Genomic DNA, 22,862 nt, shown 5'->3' with positions numbered 1-22,862 from the left:
CAGATAAATGCAAATAAAGAGATTGCTAGTGATCTTCGTTTTATTAGCCAGGGAATTGGGTTTTGTTTTGTTTTGTTTTTTAACTAGTAAATCAATGTTAAGGATGAAATAAAGTGTTGTTTGGTTTTTTCCTCTTTGTTTAGTAGTGTAGGGTTCAGGAAATAAGTAACTATAGGGGTTCCAAAATATATCTCCTCCTCTAACCTCTTATAAAAACCAAATGAAGAGAGCACTGTTATTCAAATTCTCTTGATAATATTAACCAGCCCCAGATTCCTGAATTCTATGACAGTTTTGCAAGAAACATAAAATTGTAATTTCTTGGGCAAGAAATATTAATTGCCTTGAGAACTGAATTTTTTACATGACATTTTAATCTGTGCTTTGGAAAACTGTCTTCTTAGAAAGGAGTGTAATTTTTTAAATTGTTAGTAGGAATGAAAACAGAGGAAATGGTGAACTTTTTTTTTTACTTTCCTGAAATTTTGTTGTATCATATTTGTTGAAACCAAAGTTTTTACTTTTAAAAACTGAATGAAAATAAAGATAGTAAATAGGACTAATTGCGTATTAGCAAATTTATTTTAGACTACTAACTTTTCTATGAGAGATTAAAACAAAATCAATGAACAAGATACTGTTATTTCAGAAACTTGTAATATATCTTTTACTTTTAATTATCCAATTGTCTCTCTAATCTGTGATAGTGTGTCTGTAAAAAAAAATAATTGAAAAGTTGAATGAGCAGAGTTGACTTAGAATTTTCAACTCTGTAAGTTGACTTACAGAGGTATCTGGTGCTATAAGAATTAAAGGAAAAAGATGTTCATTTGAGCTATCTCATTTTTAGTTTGATTTAGATGATTTAATATGTGTATTTTCCCAAGTTTATTACATTGATTTTGCTGACCTCATTAGTGCTATCATTTCTAACTTGTTTCCTGAAAGCCATGTTCCCATTATTTCATGGTTTTATTTGAAAACCTTTGGAATATAGGTGCCACCGAACATCTTTGTTTTGAACCTTGTCATTTTGTATTCAATTTCTGCATTGGGTGATGGGATAGTGTTTTATATATAAGCAGTTATCTTGAGATTTTAGAAAGATTAAAGGTTTGGTATGTTGCTCCAAGATTGTAGGTGAGGTCATAAATAAAAGCAAAATTTTCTGAAGTGGTAGTTTTATAGTCAGCCCTTGAGAGATGAAAAAGTCTTTGAAATGAATTTATTACTAGTTACCCCTACATTTTTAGGACTAAACTGTAAAATTGATATTTACCTGTTCTAAGGTTTGGCACTGAGAACTGTTTTATAACTATTGTATTGGTTGGTTGTGGTAAGGAGCAAACAAGACTACTTGTCTGGTCTATGTGGTTTTACTGAAAGCTCTACTCTAGGGTCTGAGCTTGTTTCCCATTATATTCATTTGTTTTAAGAGAAGCATTCCCTTGAATAGACCAGAAATCAAAAAACTATACCTTGTAAATAGGATTGACAAAGTTCAACAAACAATGTTGTTTGATAATTATGAAATTCAAGAAAAGGAATAGAGTACTTTAAGGAAATATTTTACCTAGGCTGTAGTAGAACCTAATGTACCTCTGTTCCACACATAGAAGACACTTTTCTGGCTGCTAGATATTTTTGTCCCTTTGGCCTGTTCTCCTTTCTTTGGATGGTTTGATTTACACTGATAGGTTAACTCTCTGTGACCTAATATTTTATAATATTCCTAAAGGACCTCTTTCTCAATCTTTTGCTCATACTTTTAACATATATAATTACAGAAATTAATTTTAAAAGGCTCTTTATCTTTGCTTCTGGGATGACCTATTATAGACATTAATATCTCGTTCATGTGCTGAAAATTCCTGCTTTCTTTTGACAAAGAGGGGCTTTCTTTGTTCATCTTTGCCCATTTCATCTTTTCCCAAGGTCCACTTTCCATGTTAGCAAGTATAAGGAATGGCCTAGCTTCACTAATGTTTTTTATAATGTTACAATATTCTTACACTGTAACCCTTTTAAGAAGTAAATTATTACCTACTGTCATTTGGAATAAGAGACTAGAAGTTTGGACAGGAATAGGACAATTAGCCACTTAGCCTGTGTCCTGTGGTTTAGGGGTGGGATGTTTTCATTTTTCATAATTGGTTACTATATGTACAGTTGTTGTGCTTTCTTCTCTGTTTTCAGTTATCACTTATAGTAGATTTAAGCAGGTGATATAATTTGTTTCTTATAAGCATAATCAAGTTCAGAATTTCTCTCAGGGCTGGATTTTGTTTTCAAAATATCAGCATCTGGATTACAAGTGGTGTTGGTTTTGAAATTATATCTTTTTGGATGCATTTTCTTCAGGACTATGTGCATTCTGATAGCTAATCTTATGGTTCCCACAGCTGAAGAGGGCTTAAAGGTAGTCAGTGTCCCAAATTTTAAAATTATTCTTCATAGAGATGGCTTTCCATCATTAGGTAAAGGTTCTGATGTAATGGAGACGGATAACAAAAGTCACTAGACAAAAGTGACCTGTGCAGATTCAGAGCCATTTTACAGGAATAAGTTCATGGTGGAACTGAATCAGATCAAATGAATCAGAACCTGCATGCTCTTAACATATTCAAGAACCCTTGCTGCAGTAATGGAATCTTCTGGGTTTCGCAGAAGATGTGAAGTACTTTTCAATAGTTGAAAAATTAAAACTTCGTATTTAGCAATATTTTATGCATAGTGGAAAAAAATAGTAAGATCTTTCCTAATCTTAATATATCAGTCATGTGCAGATGCTTTCATACATTTTTATTATAAATAATCGTAGTATCTATAGTTTGAGATAACTAAGTCGAACATGATAATTTCTTTGAAATTAAACTGTTTGCTAAATTTCCATTTTAATAATGAAAGATAAATTGAAATGAAGTTTTAATGATCTATAAACTCTTAAGTACTTCGTAATCCTTTAAAATTTGCCCTTCAAGATACTTTAATGTTTTTCTGAAAGACAGATTGCTCATATTGGTAAAACTGAGCCACAGATTTCTTAAGAGAAATCTTCAGGTTTCTGAGATCTATGTCATTATAGTTCTTAAGTATGCTTAGGTTACCCTTTTAATGACTTTCACAAAGCATAATTTCATTGAAAAATATGAAAATCTTAGATCATACTATTTAAATCTCTAGATTCTTATCATAAAGGTTTAAAGGATAAGCATAAGGTGATAAAGCATCCTATTTATGAGGTAGTAATTATTTGGTGTGCCCTATGGCAAGATATAAAGATTATTTTGTGTGGCAGAACATTTAAAACTAAAATTCTTTAAACATAAATTTAACATTTTGAGTGCTTTTTTCCCTTAGATATTGAGGCAGAAAGCTTCGTGTAAGTTCTTACCAGGTTAGTTTTAACTAGGGAGAACAGTCTAATGATAATATACTTTATTATTGTTATCATGTAGTTGTTTTGTAAATGGAGCATATGGGATGATAGATTTGACTTCTGAATAACTGAAGATACAGAGTGATTTAGTTCTATAAAAATTACTAGCAAATACCTAAAGTAAATTTTAGTAATTGATTAGATTTTTAAGCTGGAATGAACTGCTACTTCTCTCACTTTGAAAACTAAATGGTGTAACTTTGGTGTATAAAAGCAGCATTACCATTAAAACATTTTTTTCAGAACTTGGTTTCCTATCTAAGAGGCTGGTTTTTAATGCTCAGTATGACTTTTAACTTTGTGATATTGTTTTCCTTAAAAGCTATTGTATCATATTAAGGAATATTATGAGAGAATCTTGAAGTTCTCCTGTAAAAAGGATTCAAAATGACTTTGAAATCATAGCCAGGCAATTCAGCAAGTAAATGCTAAAGCAGTCAAAACCTCAAGGTGCTATAATGTAATTATTCCTAAGAACTAACTGGAAGTTCAGTTTATAGAAAATGACCTAGCGCCTCTTGAGTCAAGTGGAATCATGCATAGAAATACATGGCTGTTAAAAATACCTTGACATTTTATTGTGGTGGTAGATTTGTGTTTGTGTATATTTTTGTCTTTATATTTCAGAATACTGTTAATTATTTCTTACTGAGACCAGTATATAGACTCCTAGAACTTTATGTTGAAGAGCTGAAGCATTTTTCTTCAGTGGAAGTTGTTAAGAAAGGACTTATCTAAAAGATCCTTATATGCTTTTCATTTTTATATTTATAATATATGTGTTTTCTTATTTTAAATATACTTCTAGTTGTGTGTTAGCTTTTAAATTCCATTTGTGCTGTTGACACCTTGAAGAATTTGAATCCTGGATCAGAGGTTAATGACAAACTATTTTAAATTCATTTCTTTTTTCTTACTCTCCTCATTTACCTGTTTTTCAGTGGCATGATTTCTATTTTCTTTCGGGTTTTATTCTTTTCCATACTTTTCTTATGTGTAAAAGCTTGTATTTCACATTTAGTATGTTGGCAGATTTGGGGTTCTGTGTAGTTTTTGGTTAATGGTTAAAATAATCTTAAATGAGACTATATAACTGGTTGCCTTATTCCTATATAAAGAATCTGGTTTATCTGTAACATATACAAACATAAATATATGTTTGTATTAAATATATTGTAAGTTCTGTTTATTTTATATTCTTGGGCATATTTATATACTCAAAGCGTATGCTGTTAAATTCTTTTTACTGTAGTCACTAATATTTATTGAGGTGCAGCAAGCCTGAATATTTACTTAAACCTTGGTTTAGAAGTATTATGTCATTCATGCCTACTATTTTATATATGCATGTTGACATTTGCGTTCACCACATTAAAAAAAATTGACTTTAAAAATAGTCAAAATCCATATGATTTTTAATAAGTTAAGAATATATGTCTATTACTGATACTGAATATTTATCTTTAAATTTCAGATAAGCCTTTGAAAAAAAGAAAACAAGATTCTTACCCACAGGAGGCTGGGGGTGCTACAGGAGGTAATAGACCAGCTTCTCAGGAGACGGGTTCTACGGGAAATGGGTCAAGGCCAGCATTAATGGTTAGCATTGATCTTCATCAGGCAGGAAGAGTGGACTCTCAGGCTTCTATAACTCAGGATTCAGACTCCATAAAAAAGCCTGAAGAAATCAAACAATGTAATGATGCACCTATTTCTGTTCTTCAGGAAGATATTATTGGAAATCTTAAATCTACACCAGAAAACCATCCTGAGAATCCTAAAAAAAAGTCTGATCCTGAGCTTTCAAAGAGTGAAATGAAACAAAATGAAAGTAGATTGGCAGAATCTAAACCAAATGAAAACAGATTGGTGGAGACAAAATCAAGTGAAAGTAAGTTAGAAACTAAAATTGAGACACAAACAGAAGAACCTAAACAGAATGAGAGTAGAACGACCGAATCCAAACAAAATGAGAGCACCACAGCTGAGCCTAAACAGAATGAAAATAGACTGTCTGACATAAAACCAAATGACAACAAACAAAATAACGGCAGATCAGAAACAACAAAGTCAAGACCTGAAACCCCAAAGCAGCAAAAGGGTGAAAGCCGGCCTGAAACTCCAAAACAAAAGAGTGATGGGCGTCCTGAAACTCCAAAACAAAAAGGTGATGGACGGCCTGAAACTCCAAAGCAGAAAGGTGAGAACCGACCTGAGACTCCAAAGCAAAAAAATGAAGGTCGGCCTGAAACACCAAAACATAGGCATGAAAATAGGAGAGATTCTGGAAAGCCATCAGCAGAGAAAAAACCTGAAGTGTCTAAACATAAGCAGGATATTAAATCTGATTCACCTCGGTTAAAATCAGAACGAGCTGAAGCCTTAAAGCAGAGACCTGACGGGCGATCTATTTCTGAGTCACTAAGACGTGACCATGATAGTAAACAAAAAGCAGATGACAGGAATGAATCAGAAAGACATCGGGGGGATCAGTCTAGGGTTCGAAGACCAGAAACATTGAGATCCTCTAGTAGAAACGAACATGGCATTAAATCTGATGGTTCAAAACCTGATAAACTAGAACGAAAACACAGACATGAATCAGGGGACTCAAGAGAAAGACCATCTTCTGGGGAGCAAAAATCAAGGCCTGACAGTCCTCGTGTTAAACAAGGTGATCCTAATAAATCAAGACCTGATAAGCCTGGTTTTAAATCACCAAATAGTAAAGATGACAAAAGGACAGAGGGTAATAAGAGTAAAGTAGACAGTAATAAAGCACACCTTGACAATAAGGCAGAATTTCCAAGTTATTTGTTGGGGGGCAGGTCTGGTGCATTGAAAAATTTTGTCATTCCAAAAATCAAGAGGGATAAAGATGGCAATATTACTCAGGAGACAAAGAAAATGGAAATGAAAGGAGAGCAGAAAGACAAAGTAGAAAAAATGGGATTAGTTGAAGACCTAAATAAAGGAGCTAAGCCTGTAGTTGTCCTGCAAAAACTGTCTTTGGATGATGTTCAGAAACTTATTAAGGATAGAGAGGATAAATCAAGAAGTTCCCTTAAACCTATCAAGAATAAACCATCAAAGTCAAATAAAGGTAAGAATACTTATACTGATGTCATTTGTATTCTAATCAATTTTCTTTTAAATTTTAGGGTTACTAAGGATAAGTGGAAATTTACAAAATTGAAATACTACTACATGAAAATATAACATTCATATAAAACAGCAGTGAATTGTTTTCAGTAATATAAAAAGTTCTCAATGAAAATTCTTTTTCTCTCACCCCTACTTGACCTACTCACAGTAGTCATGATTTTTACTATTCAATACACAGATAAGTTCTTTTGCTATTTCATTATTTCGGGTATTTTTGAAAGTTGCTTGTTAATTAAGTGAATGATTAGAATGGATGTATTTAACAACTTTCTAAAAAGTTATTTTGAGTGTGTTCCATTCTACAATGAGGAATTGACTAAATTTCAATTGCTCACATCTCAGTAAAACTATATGGTATATGAAAATCAATATTATAAACTCTAAGTGTCTCATAATACTGTTTTCTTATGGACCTACCTCTAAGTTAATTATTGATGAATAGTTTGAATTTATATAGTTTAGAAAGTTGCATAAAAGATTATTTCCCCTTTTTGTGGGGGAGGTGGTTAGTTACAAATGTTTTATTTTTAAAAATATTTGGTTTTGCCCTTTGCTATGGAAAAGTAATGAGGACTAATATTTACCCCTAACTTAGGTTAAATCATTGGTTTGTGAGTTTTTTCAGTGTTTTGGTTTTTTTTTTTTTTTTGCATGATTGCTGAGTTTAATTCTTTTGTTACTTGAGGAGTAGTATTTCCAGGGGGAAAAAGTCTTAAGTGCTGAAAATACAATGGCAGTTTGTGCAGAAAATATAATTTTGTGTTCCTTTGTATACTGCTTCATATATATATGTATATATATCTACAGTTTGATGATCTTGTAGCAAGACCTATTTAGCCCATAAAATACAGATTGAGATATAGTTTTTAAGGCAGTAGAGGTGAAATTTTGATTTTTAAGTTCTCTGTGAATGACGTTCATTAATAACTTAGATTTATATTTACTTAGAAACAAATATATGAAACTCTAGAATTGTCCTGTCCAATGTGATAGTCACTAGCCTCTTCAGGCTATTTAAATTGAAATTAGTTTAAACTAAATAATATTGAAAAATGCATATCCTCAATAGCCATGTGTAGCAAGTGGCTACTGTATTAAAACAGAACATTTGCATCATCGCAGCAAGTTATATTGTATAGCACAGCAATGTATTAGGAGATATGGAAGGTATAATGCTTACTGTTTTTGTAAAATGCTGTGGTACCTTGTCTATCGAAAAAAGCTCACTGAAAACATAGTACACTACTAAGAATTCTTTATTCAAAGAAATGTCTTTCAGCTCACTGAAAACATAGTACACTACTAGGAACTCTTTATTCAAAGAAATGACTAATTTTTTTATTCCTACTTCATCAAAATTTTACTTTTTCACTGTTATTTGGTTTTTGTCTTTCAAAAATGAAAAAAGATTGCCTCTGAATCACTAATATTTGTATTCTTTTAATGAAGCTTTCAGATTTTAAATTATGGTAATCAGACCTACAAAAAATTAAGACTTCAGCTTTAATTAATAGTCTTTATTTAAGTAATGCGTCTTTTCAAAATTACTTGTTATGTAAAAGAGATTGTTAGAACCTAGTATCAAGCACTAGAATTGTTTTCTTTTAGATAAAGATTATCTTTAAAAGTTTTCACTGACACTTTGGGAGTGGCTTATTTATATAAACTGAAGAGTATAGTTACACAATTTTAGAAGAGTCAGATGGAAAGATGGAAAGTGGTACCCTCTTGTCCCCTTGATCTGGACCATCTTTTTCTCCCCTGCCCTCTGTCAGCTTATGCTAGCCTTGCTTTCTAAGCTCTGTTCTAACAAAGAATCTCTACAACTGAATGTCAAGAAATGAATATAGCACCTAATTATTAACTGCTGTATTATTTCCCATGGTTTTTTCACATGTAATTTTTTTGCCTATGAATGTAAACTTTTAGTACTAATGCATATTTCTCCTAAGTATACTTTTAACACGAATGTATATACTTGATACGTTTATGTTAGTGAGTAAGTAGGCCGTCTGGGTGTGTCTGCCTGTTAGAGTAGGGTGTTTGTGTGTGCATGTGCATGTATGTAGTATATACATACATATTAATATATCTGGAGTTAAAGTAAGTGGACCTTTTCATCAAAAAATATTATTTCACTTCTTAGATTTATTTCAGGATCCCGAGTAGATATGTTTCGGCTTTATTTATACCTAAGAATTAATATTTATTACTTTTTAGTAATGTACTAATTTTGGTTTTATTTTATCTCTGCTGCTAAGTTAGCAATAGCAGAATTACACAATTGTGGATATTTTTAATTACATGCATAGGAAGCACAGTTGTGGATTACTGACCTTCTGTAGTACACATTACTTGGAAGTTTCTTTGGAGAGTCACAGAAAATCACATATTCTGACATATTGGTGTTTCTCAGAATAAAGAAATTAGACCTAATATTGCTGGTTGATTTCTAGACCCAAAATTCTTAGTAAGTTTTCCTTTCTTGGGAGAGCCATAAAATTCCATCTTTTAAATATTTTTTACCTGATGTCCATATTTAAAATATTCATTCTTTAGGGTCATTTGAAATTCCTTGAATAAGCATTAAGCTGATAAATTCTGAATAGTAGGAGTGTAGATTTAGGATTCTTAGTATAGATTACTTACTTTTGTCTTTTGTGTAAACATATTAGATATAAAGTGACATGGTTCTGTTTGATTTGATCTCTGTGGGGATATATGTGTATCCCTAGTACCAAGCATAATACCTAGTATATGATAAGAGCATGTTAAATGCCTGTTGAATGAATAGAGACTGTATTGCCACCATGTTCAGGAAAGCCTTTTGTGTGCAGATTAAAATTGTGTATTCATCTTTTATTGTTCCCTCCAGTAGACCCTAACTCAAGAGCTACATAATTTTCAACTTCCTGTTCCCTAAGCTTTGTAATAACTCTTTTTGCCCTGTCAACTACCTAGTTTTTGTTAAGATCCAAAGAAGACCTCCTCATATTCATGTCTGTTTAATTTACCATTTACCTTTATTTTGCTCTGTAGCTGTTATGAGATTGGCTCAATGTAGTTCTGTTCTCAGCCAGCTTCTGTCATCTTCCCAGTCTTTTTACCATCACCTTGTTTCTTCCTTGCCAAGTGGTGGGGTGGGGGTGGGGAACCAACATAACCTTTGTAAAACCTTTTAAATTTTTTAAATATTTTCTATTAAAACATACTTCAGTCAGTATATTAAATGCCAAAAGTAATATCTTTATTGTTAAAATATTTTTACTCAGAATATTATCCTAATATATGCTAACATATGTCTTCAAATTAAAATAAAGTTATGAGATCTCTAAAATAAAGTATGATCATCAACAAACATGCCTTAATGTGTTATTAACAGCTTAGTATCAATAGTTATACATGTTAACAATTTGATTTTGGTTTTTTATGATACCAGAGTGTCTCAAAATATCTTAACTTTATATCCAAGGAAACCAGTTTTCTTCTTCGTCCCCCTACTTCCTTCCAACTAATGTATCCTTTTCCATCACTTGCCATCACTGCTTTCAAGAAACATCCCATACCATCTGTTATTTGAGATCATGGCCTTTAAACTAAAGAGTAAAACAGTTACTGAAAATGGTCTACACTGGGTATGTGTACTTATCTAGCAGCTCTGATAGTCTACAGTGTTTAAACTCTAGTGCTCATTTGATTAGCTAATGATTGCAGTCATTGTTGGGGGCAGTTATTTCACCTCAGTTATTACAGTAGTAGTTACACTACTGAATGTTGATCACTAAAATACATTGGCTGTTTGCCTTTTTACATAGCATTGAACAATCTAGTTGGATTGTATTTAGGACTCTAGGCTTCTGTAAGTTTGAGAGAAAGCACTGTTTCTGAGAGTGAATTTTTGCATGGTTTATGAATTCCTAAGTTGAGAAATTCTTGGTGTAGTAGCTATGATTGTAATATTCAGAATCCTTAATAATGCTGCAGTGGAAATTTATTTTGGTTCATTTGAACAGTTTTATAAAATACTTTTCTGAGAAAAACTCAAATTTTCAGTTTATGTAAAGACTTTACTAACAGTGATATCTTTAGGAGGTGTTTGGAGAATATTTATTATAGAAGTTGGCATAATATATACCTAGAGTTTATTAAGTGTGATTTTAGTGCAATATTTTGAAAACTTTTATCCATGATTTCTGCTCACAGAATTTTTTTGGTCCAAATTTTGCTTAGTAGATAATTGATATTAATATTGATTTAAAGAGCTTCATTAAATAGAAATTTTTTCATAAAAACTAAATGTATTAAAGTTTGCTGGTGGTGTTCTCTCTCCTTCGCATTCTGTATCTCAAGCCAGCCTAAGGACATAGCTTCTAGGTTTTCCTACCAGTGGAAATGGGTGTGTGATTAAGGGATGAGAAGATAGCAGATAATTAGTTCTGAAAGAACCTGCTCCTTCTGATGAAGAAATAGTCATTACTCTAACATTCCCTCTTACTCTAATAAAAAGTTATTGAAACCCTCCCTTACAAGAACGTGATATAGATCTTAAGATAGTGAATACCTATTTGATATTATATAATAATATATAGTATTATACATCATAATATAATATTAAATAGTTAATATAGTAATAAATATTTTATAATATAATAATTATAGTTATATAGTATAATGTCTCATATATAATACATAGTATAATATATCATAGTATAGTATAATATTTATATATATATACACCACATTTTCTTTATCCATTTATCTGTCAATGGACTAAACCACTTAGGTTGTTTCCGTGTTTTGGCTATTGTAAATAATGCTGCAGTGGACATGGGGTTGCAGATATCTCTTCAAGAGAGTGATTTCGTTTCCTTCAAATATATACTCAGAAGTGGAATTGCTCAATCGTGTGGTAGTTTTATCTTTAACTTTTTGAGGAACCTCCATTCTGTTTTTTCATAGTGGCTGCACCAGTTTACATTCCCACCAACAGTGTACAAGGGTTCCCTTTTCTCCACATCCTCACCAACACTTGTTATTTATTTTCTTTTTGATAATAGCCATTCTAACAGATGTGAGGTGATATCTTGTTATGGTTTTGATTTGTATTTCCCTGGTGATTAGTGATGTTGAGCATCTTGTCTACTTGTTTGCCGTCTATATGTCTTCTTTGGAAAGATATCTATTCATATCCTCTGCCCATTTGTTAATTGGATTGTTTGGTTTTTTGCTATTGAGTTGTATGAGTTCTTTTTGTTTTGAGTATTAACCTGTTATGAGATAAAGTATTTCCAAATACTTTCTCCCATTCTGTAGGTTGCCTTTTCATTTTGTTGATGGTTTCCATTCCTTTGCAGAAGCTTTTTAGTTTGATGTAGTTCTACCTGTTTATTTTTGCTTTTGTTGCCTTTGCTTTTGGTGTCAAATTAAAAAATTCATTGCCAAGACCAATGTCAAGTCGCTTACCACCTATGATTTTTGTCTAGGAGTTTTATGGTTTCAAGTCTTACACTCAAGTCTTTAATCCATTTTATGTTGATTTTTGTCTGTGGTGTAAGATAGTGTTCCAGTTTCATTCTTTTGCATGTGGCTATCCAGTTTTCCCAACACTGTTGAAATGACTATCCTTTCCCTTGGCTCCTTTTTTGTACATTAATTGACTATATATGCATGGGTTTATTTCTGGAGTCTATATTCTGTCCCATTGATTTATGTGTCTGTTTTTATGCCAATACCACACTGTTTTGACTACTATAGCTTTGTAATATAGTTTGAAATCAGGAAGTATGATACCCCCACCTTTGTTCCTCTTTCTCAGAATTGATTTGGCTATTTTGTAGTTCTATACAAATTTTAGGATTGTCTGTCCTATTTCTGTGGAAAATGCCATTGGAAGTTTGATAGGATTTCATTGAATCTAGATTGCTTTGGGTGGTTGGCACATTTTAACAATATTAGTTCTTCCAATCATGAGTGTGGAATATCTTTACATTTATTTGTGTCTTCATCAGTTTTTTCCATTGGTATCTTATGGTTTTCAGTGTACAGATCTTTCACCTACTTGGTTAAATTTATTCATAGATATTTTCTTCTTTTTGTTGCAATTGTAAATGGGATTGTTTTCTTAATTTCTCTTTCTGATAGTTCATTGTTAGTATGTCAAAATACAACTGTTTTATATATTGATTTTTGTATCCTGCAACTTTACTGAGTTAGTTTATTCTAACAGTTTTATGGTGGAGTCTTTAGGATTTTCTATATATTGTATCATGTCATCTGCAAATAGAGACAGTTTATTTCTTCCTTCTGATTTGGATGCCTTTTATTTCTTGCCTAATTGCTCTGGCTAGAACTTTCAGTACTATGTTGAATGAGTGTGGCAAGAGTGGGTTTCCTTATCTTGTTTCTGGTCATAGAGGAAGAAAACTTTCATCTTTTCACCATTGAGTATGACGTTAGCTGTGGCTTGTCACGTATGGCCTTTATTATGTTGAGGTACGTTCCAGTTTATTGAGAGTTTTTATCATGAATGGATGCTGAATTTTGTCAAATGCTTTTTCTATATCTACTGAAATGATCATATGATTTTTTGTTTGTTTGGTTGGTGTTTTGTGGGAGGGGAGGGGTTTCAGGAATATTGGCCCTAAGCTAACATCTGTGCCCGCCTTCCTGTGCTTTATATGTGAGATGCTGCCACAGCATGGCCTGACAGGCAGTGCGTAGGTCTGCACCTGGGATCCAAACTGGTGAACCCCGGGCCGCTGAAGTGGAACATGCAAACTTAACCACTGCACCACCGGGCTGGCCCCGATGATCATATGATTTTTATCTCTCGTTTTGTCAATGTGGTGTATCACGTTGATTTGCAGATGTTGAACCATCCTTGTATCCCTGCAATAAATTCCACTTGATCCTGGTATATGATCCTTCTAATATATTGTATTTTGGTTTTTTGTAAAGATTTTATTTTTCCTTTTTCTCCCCAAAGCCCCCTAGTACATAGTTGTGTATTTTTAGTTGTGGATCCTTCTAGTTGTGGCAAGTGGGACACCACCGAAGCAGAGCACACAAACTTAACCACTCGGCCACGGGGCCGGCCCCCTAATATATTGTTGAATTCAGTTTGCTAATATTTTATTGGGGACTTTTGGATCTGTGTTCATCAGGAGTATTGTCCTGTAGTTTTCTTTTCTTGTGGTGTCCTTGTCTGCTTTTAGTATCAGGATAATGCTAGCTTTGTAAAGTGAGTTTAGAAGTGTTCGCTTCTCTTCTATTTTTGGAAGAGTTTGGGAAGAATTGGTATTAATTCTTCTTTAAATGTTTGGTAGAATTCATCAGTGAAGCCATATGGTCCTGGGCTTTTCTTTGTTAGGAGGTTTTTGATTACTGATCTAATCTCATGGTAATTGGTCTGTTCACATTTTCCATTTCATCATGATTCAGTATTGGTAGATTGTATTTTTCTAGGAATTTATTTCTTCTAGATTGTTCAATTTTTTGGTGTATAATTGCTCATAGTAGTCTGTTATGATGCTTTGTATTTGTGTGATACCAGTTATGTCTCTTTCATTTATAATTTTCAGTCCTTTTTTTCTTGGTATATCTAGCTAAAGATTTGTCTCTTCTGTTCATCTTTTCAAAAAAACAGCCCTTAGTTTCATTGATCTTTCCTATTCTCTTTTCAGTCTCTGTTTAATTTGTTTCTACTCTAATCTTTTGTTATTTCCTTCCTTCTACTAACTTTGGGATTATTTTGTTTTTCTTTTTCTAGTTCCTTGAGGTGTAAAGTTAGCTTGTGCATCTACCATTTATTTTTTTCACTGTGTATACATATCAAGGAAAGGATCATTTGATTCCTGCTTCCGACTTTCTATATTGAGTAGTAATAAATAACAAATGCTATGTCTTTTACATAATAAACTTCCTAGAAAGCATGTTTGTTTTTATAGTTCTTCTTCATAGTAATTTGATAGCTGCATGTCAATGAAATATTTGTAGTGCTAGTGTCAATATCAAAACTATGATGCTTAAAACCAGATATTTCTTAAAATTTTTTCTTCTGCCTGCTTAATTTGTGATAGTGTTCCTTCAGTTGCTACAAACCAACTCCTTGGTATTTTATCTTCATTAAATAAACCAATTTGCAGTGACCTAAACTGTACAGAATATAACTATATAGTGACTATACTTGCAAGGTGTGTATCACTTTGTTCTATTTTGAATAAAGTATGATGTAGATCAAGGGTCAGCAAACTTTTTCTGTAAAGGCCCAGATAGTTAATATTTTAGGCTGTCTGGGCCACTTGTCTCTAACATTGTAGTACAAAAGCAGTCATAGACAGTATGTAAATGATTGTGTGTCACTGTGTTTTAATAAAACTTTATGTACAAAAACAGGTAATGGGGCAGATTGACCCTGCAAGCTCTAGTTTGCTGAGCCTGATTTAGATATAAAATGGAAATTTTATATAGGTGGTAACTAGACTGTTTATTCTGTAGCAAATGAGACCTAAAATTTGCATTTCCAACTGCTACTTGAGTATTTTTATATGTATATAAAAAGACTGATCTAGACAGAGTTTTGCATTATTTTTCCAGTTCTTATCCAATATTTATAAATGTAGGATGAAATTAACCAAATACTTTTAGCAGAATATTTAATATTTGTGAGTACTTATTTTCATGTAATGGGGTTATAGATATTAATAATGCATTAATGTATAATGTATTAAATATAAATATGTAACAAGTATATGCAGACTTAAATTGCCTAAAAATATTTTATACTTGTTGCATGTCAATGGTGAAATCTTTACTTATCTTTTCACTTTGTGAGTAAACTTCTCTTAAATTATCAGTATAAAACAACTAAGAACTGCTTTTGGGATTTAAAAAAGAATTTTCAGCTGGAAAAATTTTTTGGAGGACCACAAGTTTGTTGTAATTATTACAGTAAGCAGGCAATAAATATTTCTGGCCATCAGAAGATGTTTAGCATACATTCATTGAGAGTCTACAGTGTAGAAAAAGTTCTGCTTGTAGCTCTTTAGTATCTTCATTACAACTGACTTTTAAAACCTTGCTGTTGAGTGTAGAGACGGGCTCTCACAAGGATGTGATGAAGGACTATAGATTAGCTAGATGCTGCAAACACAACAGTGTATGACTTTATCAAGCTTCTGGTCTCATATAGGACATGGACAACTAAAGATACAGTGTCAGTGTAGTATTTTTAAGGAAAAGGATGCTGTGTGAATACAAAGGAATAGTGGATCATGTGTTTTTAGCACAAGGACAGAAGGAAAAGCAGAAGTTAATTTAGAGTACAATGTGGAAGAAGTAAGGTGAGACTAGTTAAACATTGTTTTACAGCCATTGGTAATAAGAACATAATCAGAAAATATGTTATTCCTAGCATTGTTAGAAATGTTTTTCTAGAATATTATAAAATATTGCTAAAATTCTCTACATTCAACATAATGTAATAGTCAAATAGCTAATATAATTTAGTACTTGATCAGATTGATTAAAATACTTATATAACAAATATCAACTTGTGAATTTTGTTGTCCTTGATTCCATATTTTCTGGTTTCTATATATAATCTTAACATGTTAAATAGTTAAAACTATTTTGAACTAAATATCCCTTCATAAAGTGTGATGTGCTAAGTACATAATAGTAACACAAAAATGGTTAAATTCCTGGTATCTACTTAGTATTTTCCCATACCTTTCACATAGACACATCAGATAGCTCTTAGAAGGTTTCCCTTCTAATGTTTCCCCCTTCCAATCCATCCCAGAGATTACTACTAGAGTAACATTTCTGAAATACATTCCAATTCTATCACTCCTCGAAAAGACTGTAATATCTGAACCTTACCTATTTTTACAGGTTTACCTACTTTTTGTCCCTACTGAATATCTTGCTCTGTCCAGAGCAGACTGCTCAAACTTCCTCAAATTTATTCCTCCTGGAATGCTCTGAAACCACCACCAACTCCTACTTCTCTGCTCCTGTCCTCCATCCTCCACTCTTCCCATCTCACTCCGTCTCATCTCTGTTCAAAACCCACTGTGTTCATGAATTATCTTCTAATTCCTCACAAATAATCATTGACCTTTTTCTTGTTTCCTTAAAAATAACTTGTATTTCTTTAGGAAAATTCATCTCAAGTCAGTATAATATTTATATTTATTTCCTTTAACTCCTGTTACAAATACCTTTTACATAGATACAACATGGTATACCTGTCATTTTGCGTTCTGGTTTTTTTTACATTTACCATCTACCAACATTGTTCATAATTATCCTTAATGTGATCTCTTGTTACACTGTGTTCCCCTATTGTTGGACATTTTGATGTTACAATAGATAAAACTGATCTAAATATCTTTCTTCATAGAGTTTTTTTGTTTTGTGTAAATTTCCTTGGGATAAATTTCCACAAATGGTATAAATGGGTTAAAGTGTTTGAACACCATTTGCCATGTGTTATATTTTCTACACTGTTAGTAGAGTCTGTGTTTACGTTTTAGCAAATTACAAGCAGACCAGAAGAACTTAGAAACAAAGCCTGGATCATTTTTCTCAAACAGCCTTATGCACAGTGGTTAACTCCTAAGGGCATCGCCATGTAAAACACAGTGGAAAACTTGATGTTTTCAATAATAATCATGAGTCAAGAAGTTAAAAAAGAGATGGATACAGTGCTTTTTAGAAAGATTTATATCAAACATAATTAAAAGTAATTTTTGAGTAATCCAAAGTTTTATTGTAACAGGGCTTCAAAAATGTAACATTGGCAACTTATAGATCAGAATTATACGTGTAGGTAATTAAGCTCTCTGATACGAGGTAGTCAGTATTCTGTGAACTTAAAATGAGTAAAATCAATTTGATTAATTTTGAGTATCTTATTTGAATTATTATTTTTCTTTGATCCTGTAGCTTAAGAAACATTGGGCTAAACCTACACATTGGATTATATTAACCTAGAAGGACCTTTTCAATCTGAATTGACTCTCCTATCTTGAATGAGATGGCAACCATAAAGCTTAAAAAGATTTCTTCTTTTTTGATTGTGACCTAAGATAAATAAAATGCATGTTGTGACCTAATACACTCATACATATACATGTGAACAATATACCTACCCTTAACTTAGGCAAAACACTGATATTTTCTCTTGCATCTTAAACACAACTGCTGGTCAAGACCCACAAAACTGATTTTACAACTTGCTTATGGGTTACAACCTGTAGCTTGAAAATTGCTGGCTAAAATTAAAAAGGAGACTTAACCAGTTCTTAGGTTATGACATTCTTTATGTAGTGATTATATAATGAATCTTTGCATTAGTTTCAGGAGTATTTCTCAAAGACCATCAGAAAGAGAATAGCTACAGATTTAACTCTGACCATCCCTCCCTAGACACAGATAAATAACCACATATGCAAACCACAGATGAGAGTCTTCCCTATTTAAATTGTCTGTCTGTTTTTGTTTTTTGGTTTTTGGGGTTTTTTTTTAATTTTTATTTTTTTCAGATGTACATCATATTTTGAATTCTGTATACATTACATCATGTTCACCACCCTAACACTAATAATAGTGCATCCCCACACATGTGACCCTAATCACCCCTTTTCCCCTCCCCCTTCCCCAGTGGTAACCACCAGTCCAATCTCCAATGCTATGTGTTTGTTTGTTTGTTTTTGTCATTTTTATCTTCTACTTATGAGTGAGATCATATGGTATTTGACTTTCTCCTTCTGACTTATTTCACTCAGCATAATACCCTCAAGGTCCATCCATGTTGTCACAAATGGCCGGATTTCGTCATTTCTTGTGGCTGAGTAGTAGTCTATCGTGTATAAATACCACATCTTCTTTATCCATTTGTCCCTTCATGGGCACCTAGGTTGCTTCCACGTCTTGGCTATTGTGTATAATGCCGCAGTGAACATAGGGGTGCAAGTATCTTTATGCCTTTGTGTTTTCAAGTTCTTTGGATAAATACCCAGCAGTGAAATAGCTAGATCATATGGTAGATCTATCCTTAATTTTCTGAGGATACTCCAAACTGCTTTCCATAGTGGCTGCACCAGTTTGCACTCCTACCAGCAGTGAACAAGAGTTCCCTTCTCTCCACATCCTCTCCAACATTTGTTGTTTCATGTCTTGTTAATTATAGCCATTCTGACTGGAGTAAGGTGACACCTCATTGTAGTTTTGATTTGCATTTCCCTGATAGCTAATGATGTTGAGCATCTTTTCATATGCCTGTTGGCCATCTGTATATCTTCTTTGGAGAAATCTCTGTTCAGATCTTTTGCCCATTTTCTAATTGGATTGTTGGTTTTTTTGTTGTTGAGCTGTATGAGTTCTTTGTATATTTTGGATATTAACCCCTTATCTGATATGTGGTTTGCAAATATCTTCTCCCAATTGTTAGGTTGTCTTTTTGTTTTGTTGATGGTTTCCTTCGCTATGCAGAAACTTTTTAGTTTGATGTAGTCTCATTTGTTCATTTTTTCTTTTGTTTCCCTTGTCCGGTCAGACATGGAACTTGAAAATATGCTGCTCAGACCGATGTCAAAGAGTGTACTGCCTATGTTTTCTTCCAGAATTCTCATGGTTTTGGGTCTTACATTCAAGTCTTTAATCCATTTTGAGTTGATTTTTGTGCATGGTGTAAGGGAATGGTCTACTTTCATTCTTTTGCATGTGGCTGTCCAGTTTTCCCAACACCATTTATTGAAGAGACTCTCCTTTCTCCATTGTATGCTCTTGGCTCCCTTGTCGAATATTAGCTGTCCATAAACATGTGGGTTTACTTCTGGACTCTCAATTTTGTTCCATTGATCAGTGTGTCTGTTTTTGTGCTGGTACCATGCTGTTTTGGTTACTATGGCTTTGTAGTATAATTTGAAATCAGGGACTGTGATACCTCCAGCTTTGTTCTTTTTTCTCAGGAATCCTTTGGCTATTCGGGGTCTTTTGTTGTTCCAAATAAAGTTTAGGATTCTTTGTTCTATTTCTGTAAAAAATGTTGTTGGAACTTTGATAGGGATTGCGTTGAATCTATAGATTGCTTTAGGAAGTATGGACGTTTTAACAATGTTAATTCTTCCAATCCAAGAGCACGGAATATCTTTCCATTTCTTTGTGTCTTTGATTTCTTTCAACAATGTTTTATAGTTTTTGGTGTACAGATCTTTCACCTCTTTGGTTAAGTTTATTCCTAGGTATTTATTCTTTTTGTTGCAATTGTAAATGGGATTGTATTCTTAATTTCTCTTTCTGCTACTTCGTTGTTAGTGTATAGAAACGCAACCGATTTTTGTACATTGATTTTGTATCCCACAACTTGACTGTATTCCTTTATTATTTCTAAAAGATTTTTAGTGGACTCTTTAGGGTTTTCTAGATATAAAATCATGTCATCTGCAAAGAGTGACAGTTTCACTTCTTCTTTTCCAGTGTGGATCCCTTTTATTTCTTTTTCTTGCCTGATTGCTCTGGCTAGGACTTCCAATACTATGTTAAATAAGAGTGGTGACAGTGGGCATCCTTGTCTGGTTCCTGTTCTTAGAGGGATAGCTTTCAGTTTTTCTCCATTGAGAATGATATTTGCTGTGGGTTTGTCATATATGGCCTTTATTATGTTGAGGTATTTTCCTTCTATACCCATTTCATTTAGAGTTTTTATCATAAATGGATGCTGTATCTTGTCAAATGCTTTCTCTGCATGTATTGAGAAGATCGTGTGATTTTTATTCTTCATTTTGTTAATGTGGTGTATCACGTTGATAGATTTGCGGATGTTGAACCATGTTTTTGTTTTTTGTGTGGGTTTTTGTTTTTGAGGAAGATTAGCCCTGAGCTAACATCTGCCCCAATCCTCCTCTTTTTGCTGAGGAAGATTGGCCCTGTGCTAACATCCATGCCCATCTTCTTCTGTTTTATATGTGGGACACCTACCACATCATGGCTGGATAAGGATTGTGTAGGTCTGCACCCGGGATTGGAACCGGCACATCCCTGGCCGCCAAAGTGGAACATGCAAACTTAACTGCTGCGCCACCAGGCTGGACCCCCCCCACAAAATCTTTTTATATTTTTTGTAGTCCTGAACAAGCATTGTTAGACTTCTAGCCAGTGTCTGGGGTCTCTGCCTCTTTACAAAAATTAAGGTAACTTTATACCAGACTATCTCATTATGCATCACTTCCATTTATCCTAAACTATCACAAAAAAAGCAAACCCCTCTATTTCCTGACCCTTATCTTGTAGAGGATGTAGTCTACCTGATCTTCTCTTCCCTTAAACTAAGACTTCCTCCTCAGTTATAAACAGATTCCCCATTCTTATTACCCTGATGACTGTTAACATCTACCCTAGAAGCTGTAAATTTCGCTGCCCTCATTTTCACTCAGTCAAGGAGCCTTATCACCAAAACATGCTATCTCCTCTCATAACTTGCTATTGCTCCTTGCAAATAATTGCTAAAATAAACATGTCAGAGTTCTTCCTCCGAAGTCAGTGTTTTGTGACCTCAAAACTTTTTGCCAATCTTCCATGTCCCTACTTCCGCTGCAGATTTTGGTCTCTAGTGTGCAGTCTTCCTCTTTACCTCTAGTTTTGCATCAGGTTACCTTGCATCAGGTTAACCTTGGGGTCCCTATGGAAGGGACATTTAATGTCCTGGTCTCATGGTTGAAACCTACATTTTTTCAGTTTCTCTTCAGGTTGTCTCCTTTTGTTTCTGCCTCCCAAATGTTACTGGTTTTCAGGGCTATGTCATCAGTAGTTCATACTCCTTCAATGCACTTCCTATCAGTAGCTTCAAATAAAGAAGTTTGCTTGCATTTAGAAACCATTTGCACCAAAAAATTCATATATTCAAACAATATAGACTCACTTAGGGTCACAAGAGGGGCAGATTGACAACCTACCCTACTGAATTTTTTTTCTTTTTGCCCCTAATTGAAGTTAAAGATGGACTTGATGCTACTCATCTGTAATATGGGTAGATAACTGGAAGAATTGTCATTGAACTACATTGTGTGTGCTTAAATATTCTTTATGAATTGTAAAATTTGTAGGTTTATGTTAGTTTCTTGGTTTGTTTCTGAACATAACTGATTTTTGTTGTCTGAAGCTTCAGTCCTAAAGATTTCATTAATTGAGGTGGTTTATTTTAATCTCAGAGTTGTTTTTCCATTTAAAAACCCAAACAAAACACATGGCTAGTTATCAAATCAGTGACTCTTTGAGACTTTTAAATCGTTTGATGGCTTCTGGTTTTAATAATTTGGTAAATGTGCTAGTATGAGTGATTTATACTAGAAATCCAAGATTGCTAAAATGTAGTACATCTAGAAGTAGATGTATTCTTTAGCCTTATTAGAGCCAGAAAATAGAGGTGTATGATATCTGATGGAATATGTATCTACAAAAGCTGAAAGTGTGATTGATACCTCACAAAATTGTGACTGAAAGATATCATGCCTGAAGCGAATGACTTAAAATTTTATGGTAATTCCAACTCCTAATTTAAAGAATAAAGTAGTTGGCATTGGAGAAGTGAAGTGAGAAAGATAATCACAAATAGTAGCAATCTGAAGTTTTTAAGAACAAATAGTTCAGCAAACAATTTCTAAAATTGTCAATGTATTAAGAAATAGTGAGACATTATATTTGCATTTAAAGGATTATTTCATAATTCAGGGAAAAGAACATAACCAAATATGTCATAGGGATCATTTGAAGTACTTGCTGTTTATTCATTTCTATTGAAACTGAGTCAGTTATCTGATCCTTGATGATGTATTTAAAGATCCTGACTGTGAGTATAGGAAAGTCAAGCATTTTACTTCTTAGCCTTTGTAATCAAGGGACCGGGCTGAGTCAGTTTATAGAGTACTTTATAAAAAGGAAGAAAGGATTTGGTTAATTAAGAAAATGCATAAACCTGTGGAATAGACATTTCTATTCAAAAGGAAACGCTTCACCTTTGGAGGACAGAATATTGAGAGACGTTAACCATTTCTGGATATTTTTTTTTAAGTTGGGTCTTCATAAATGAAACATTTGGTCTTCGAATAATGTTGCTGTAACTTTCAGAGTTATACAGAGGTTAAAATGATCTACAGGATAGTAGAACTCTTAAATCTGATAGTATTCTTTTTTTAATTTAGGGAATAAGAGACAGTAAACTACAATGAATAAACTTTGATGCCTGCTTTATCAA

The 22,862-nt window shown here is 33.2% G+C and overlaps 1 protein-coding gene across 3 annotated transcripts in view; it reads left to right on the top strand.

Annotated features, from left to right (window-relative positions):
* The window catches only part of NIPBL (NIPBL cohesin loading factor), a 194,986-nt gene that overhangs the window by 104,976 nt on the left and 67,148 nt on the right, over positions 1 to 22,862 (top strand). For 2 of the 3 annotated variants that reach the window (XM_014831165.3, XM_014831167.3), the window contains exon 10: positions 4,914 to 6,542. The exons of the other annotated variant lie outside the window; for it this stretch is intronic. In XM_014831165.3, coding sequence (XP_014686651.2) covers positions 4,914 to 6,542 — 1,629 coding nt within the window. The remainder of the gene's footprint in view (positions 1 to 4,913; positions 6,543 to 22,862) is intronic. 3 annotated transcript variants of the gene reach the window in all.

This window comes from Equus asinus, chromosome 10, assembly GCF_041296235.1.
Source record: "Equus asinus isolate D_3611 breed Donkey chromosome 10, EquAss-T2T_v2, whole genome shotgun sequence".
Taxonomy (NCBI): Eukaryota; Metazoa; Chordata; class Mammalia; order Perissodactyla; family Equidae; genus Equus; species Equus asinus.
Note: the sequence above shows the minus strand (reverse complement) of the source record. Positions and strands in the feature narration are given on the sequence as shown.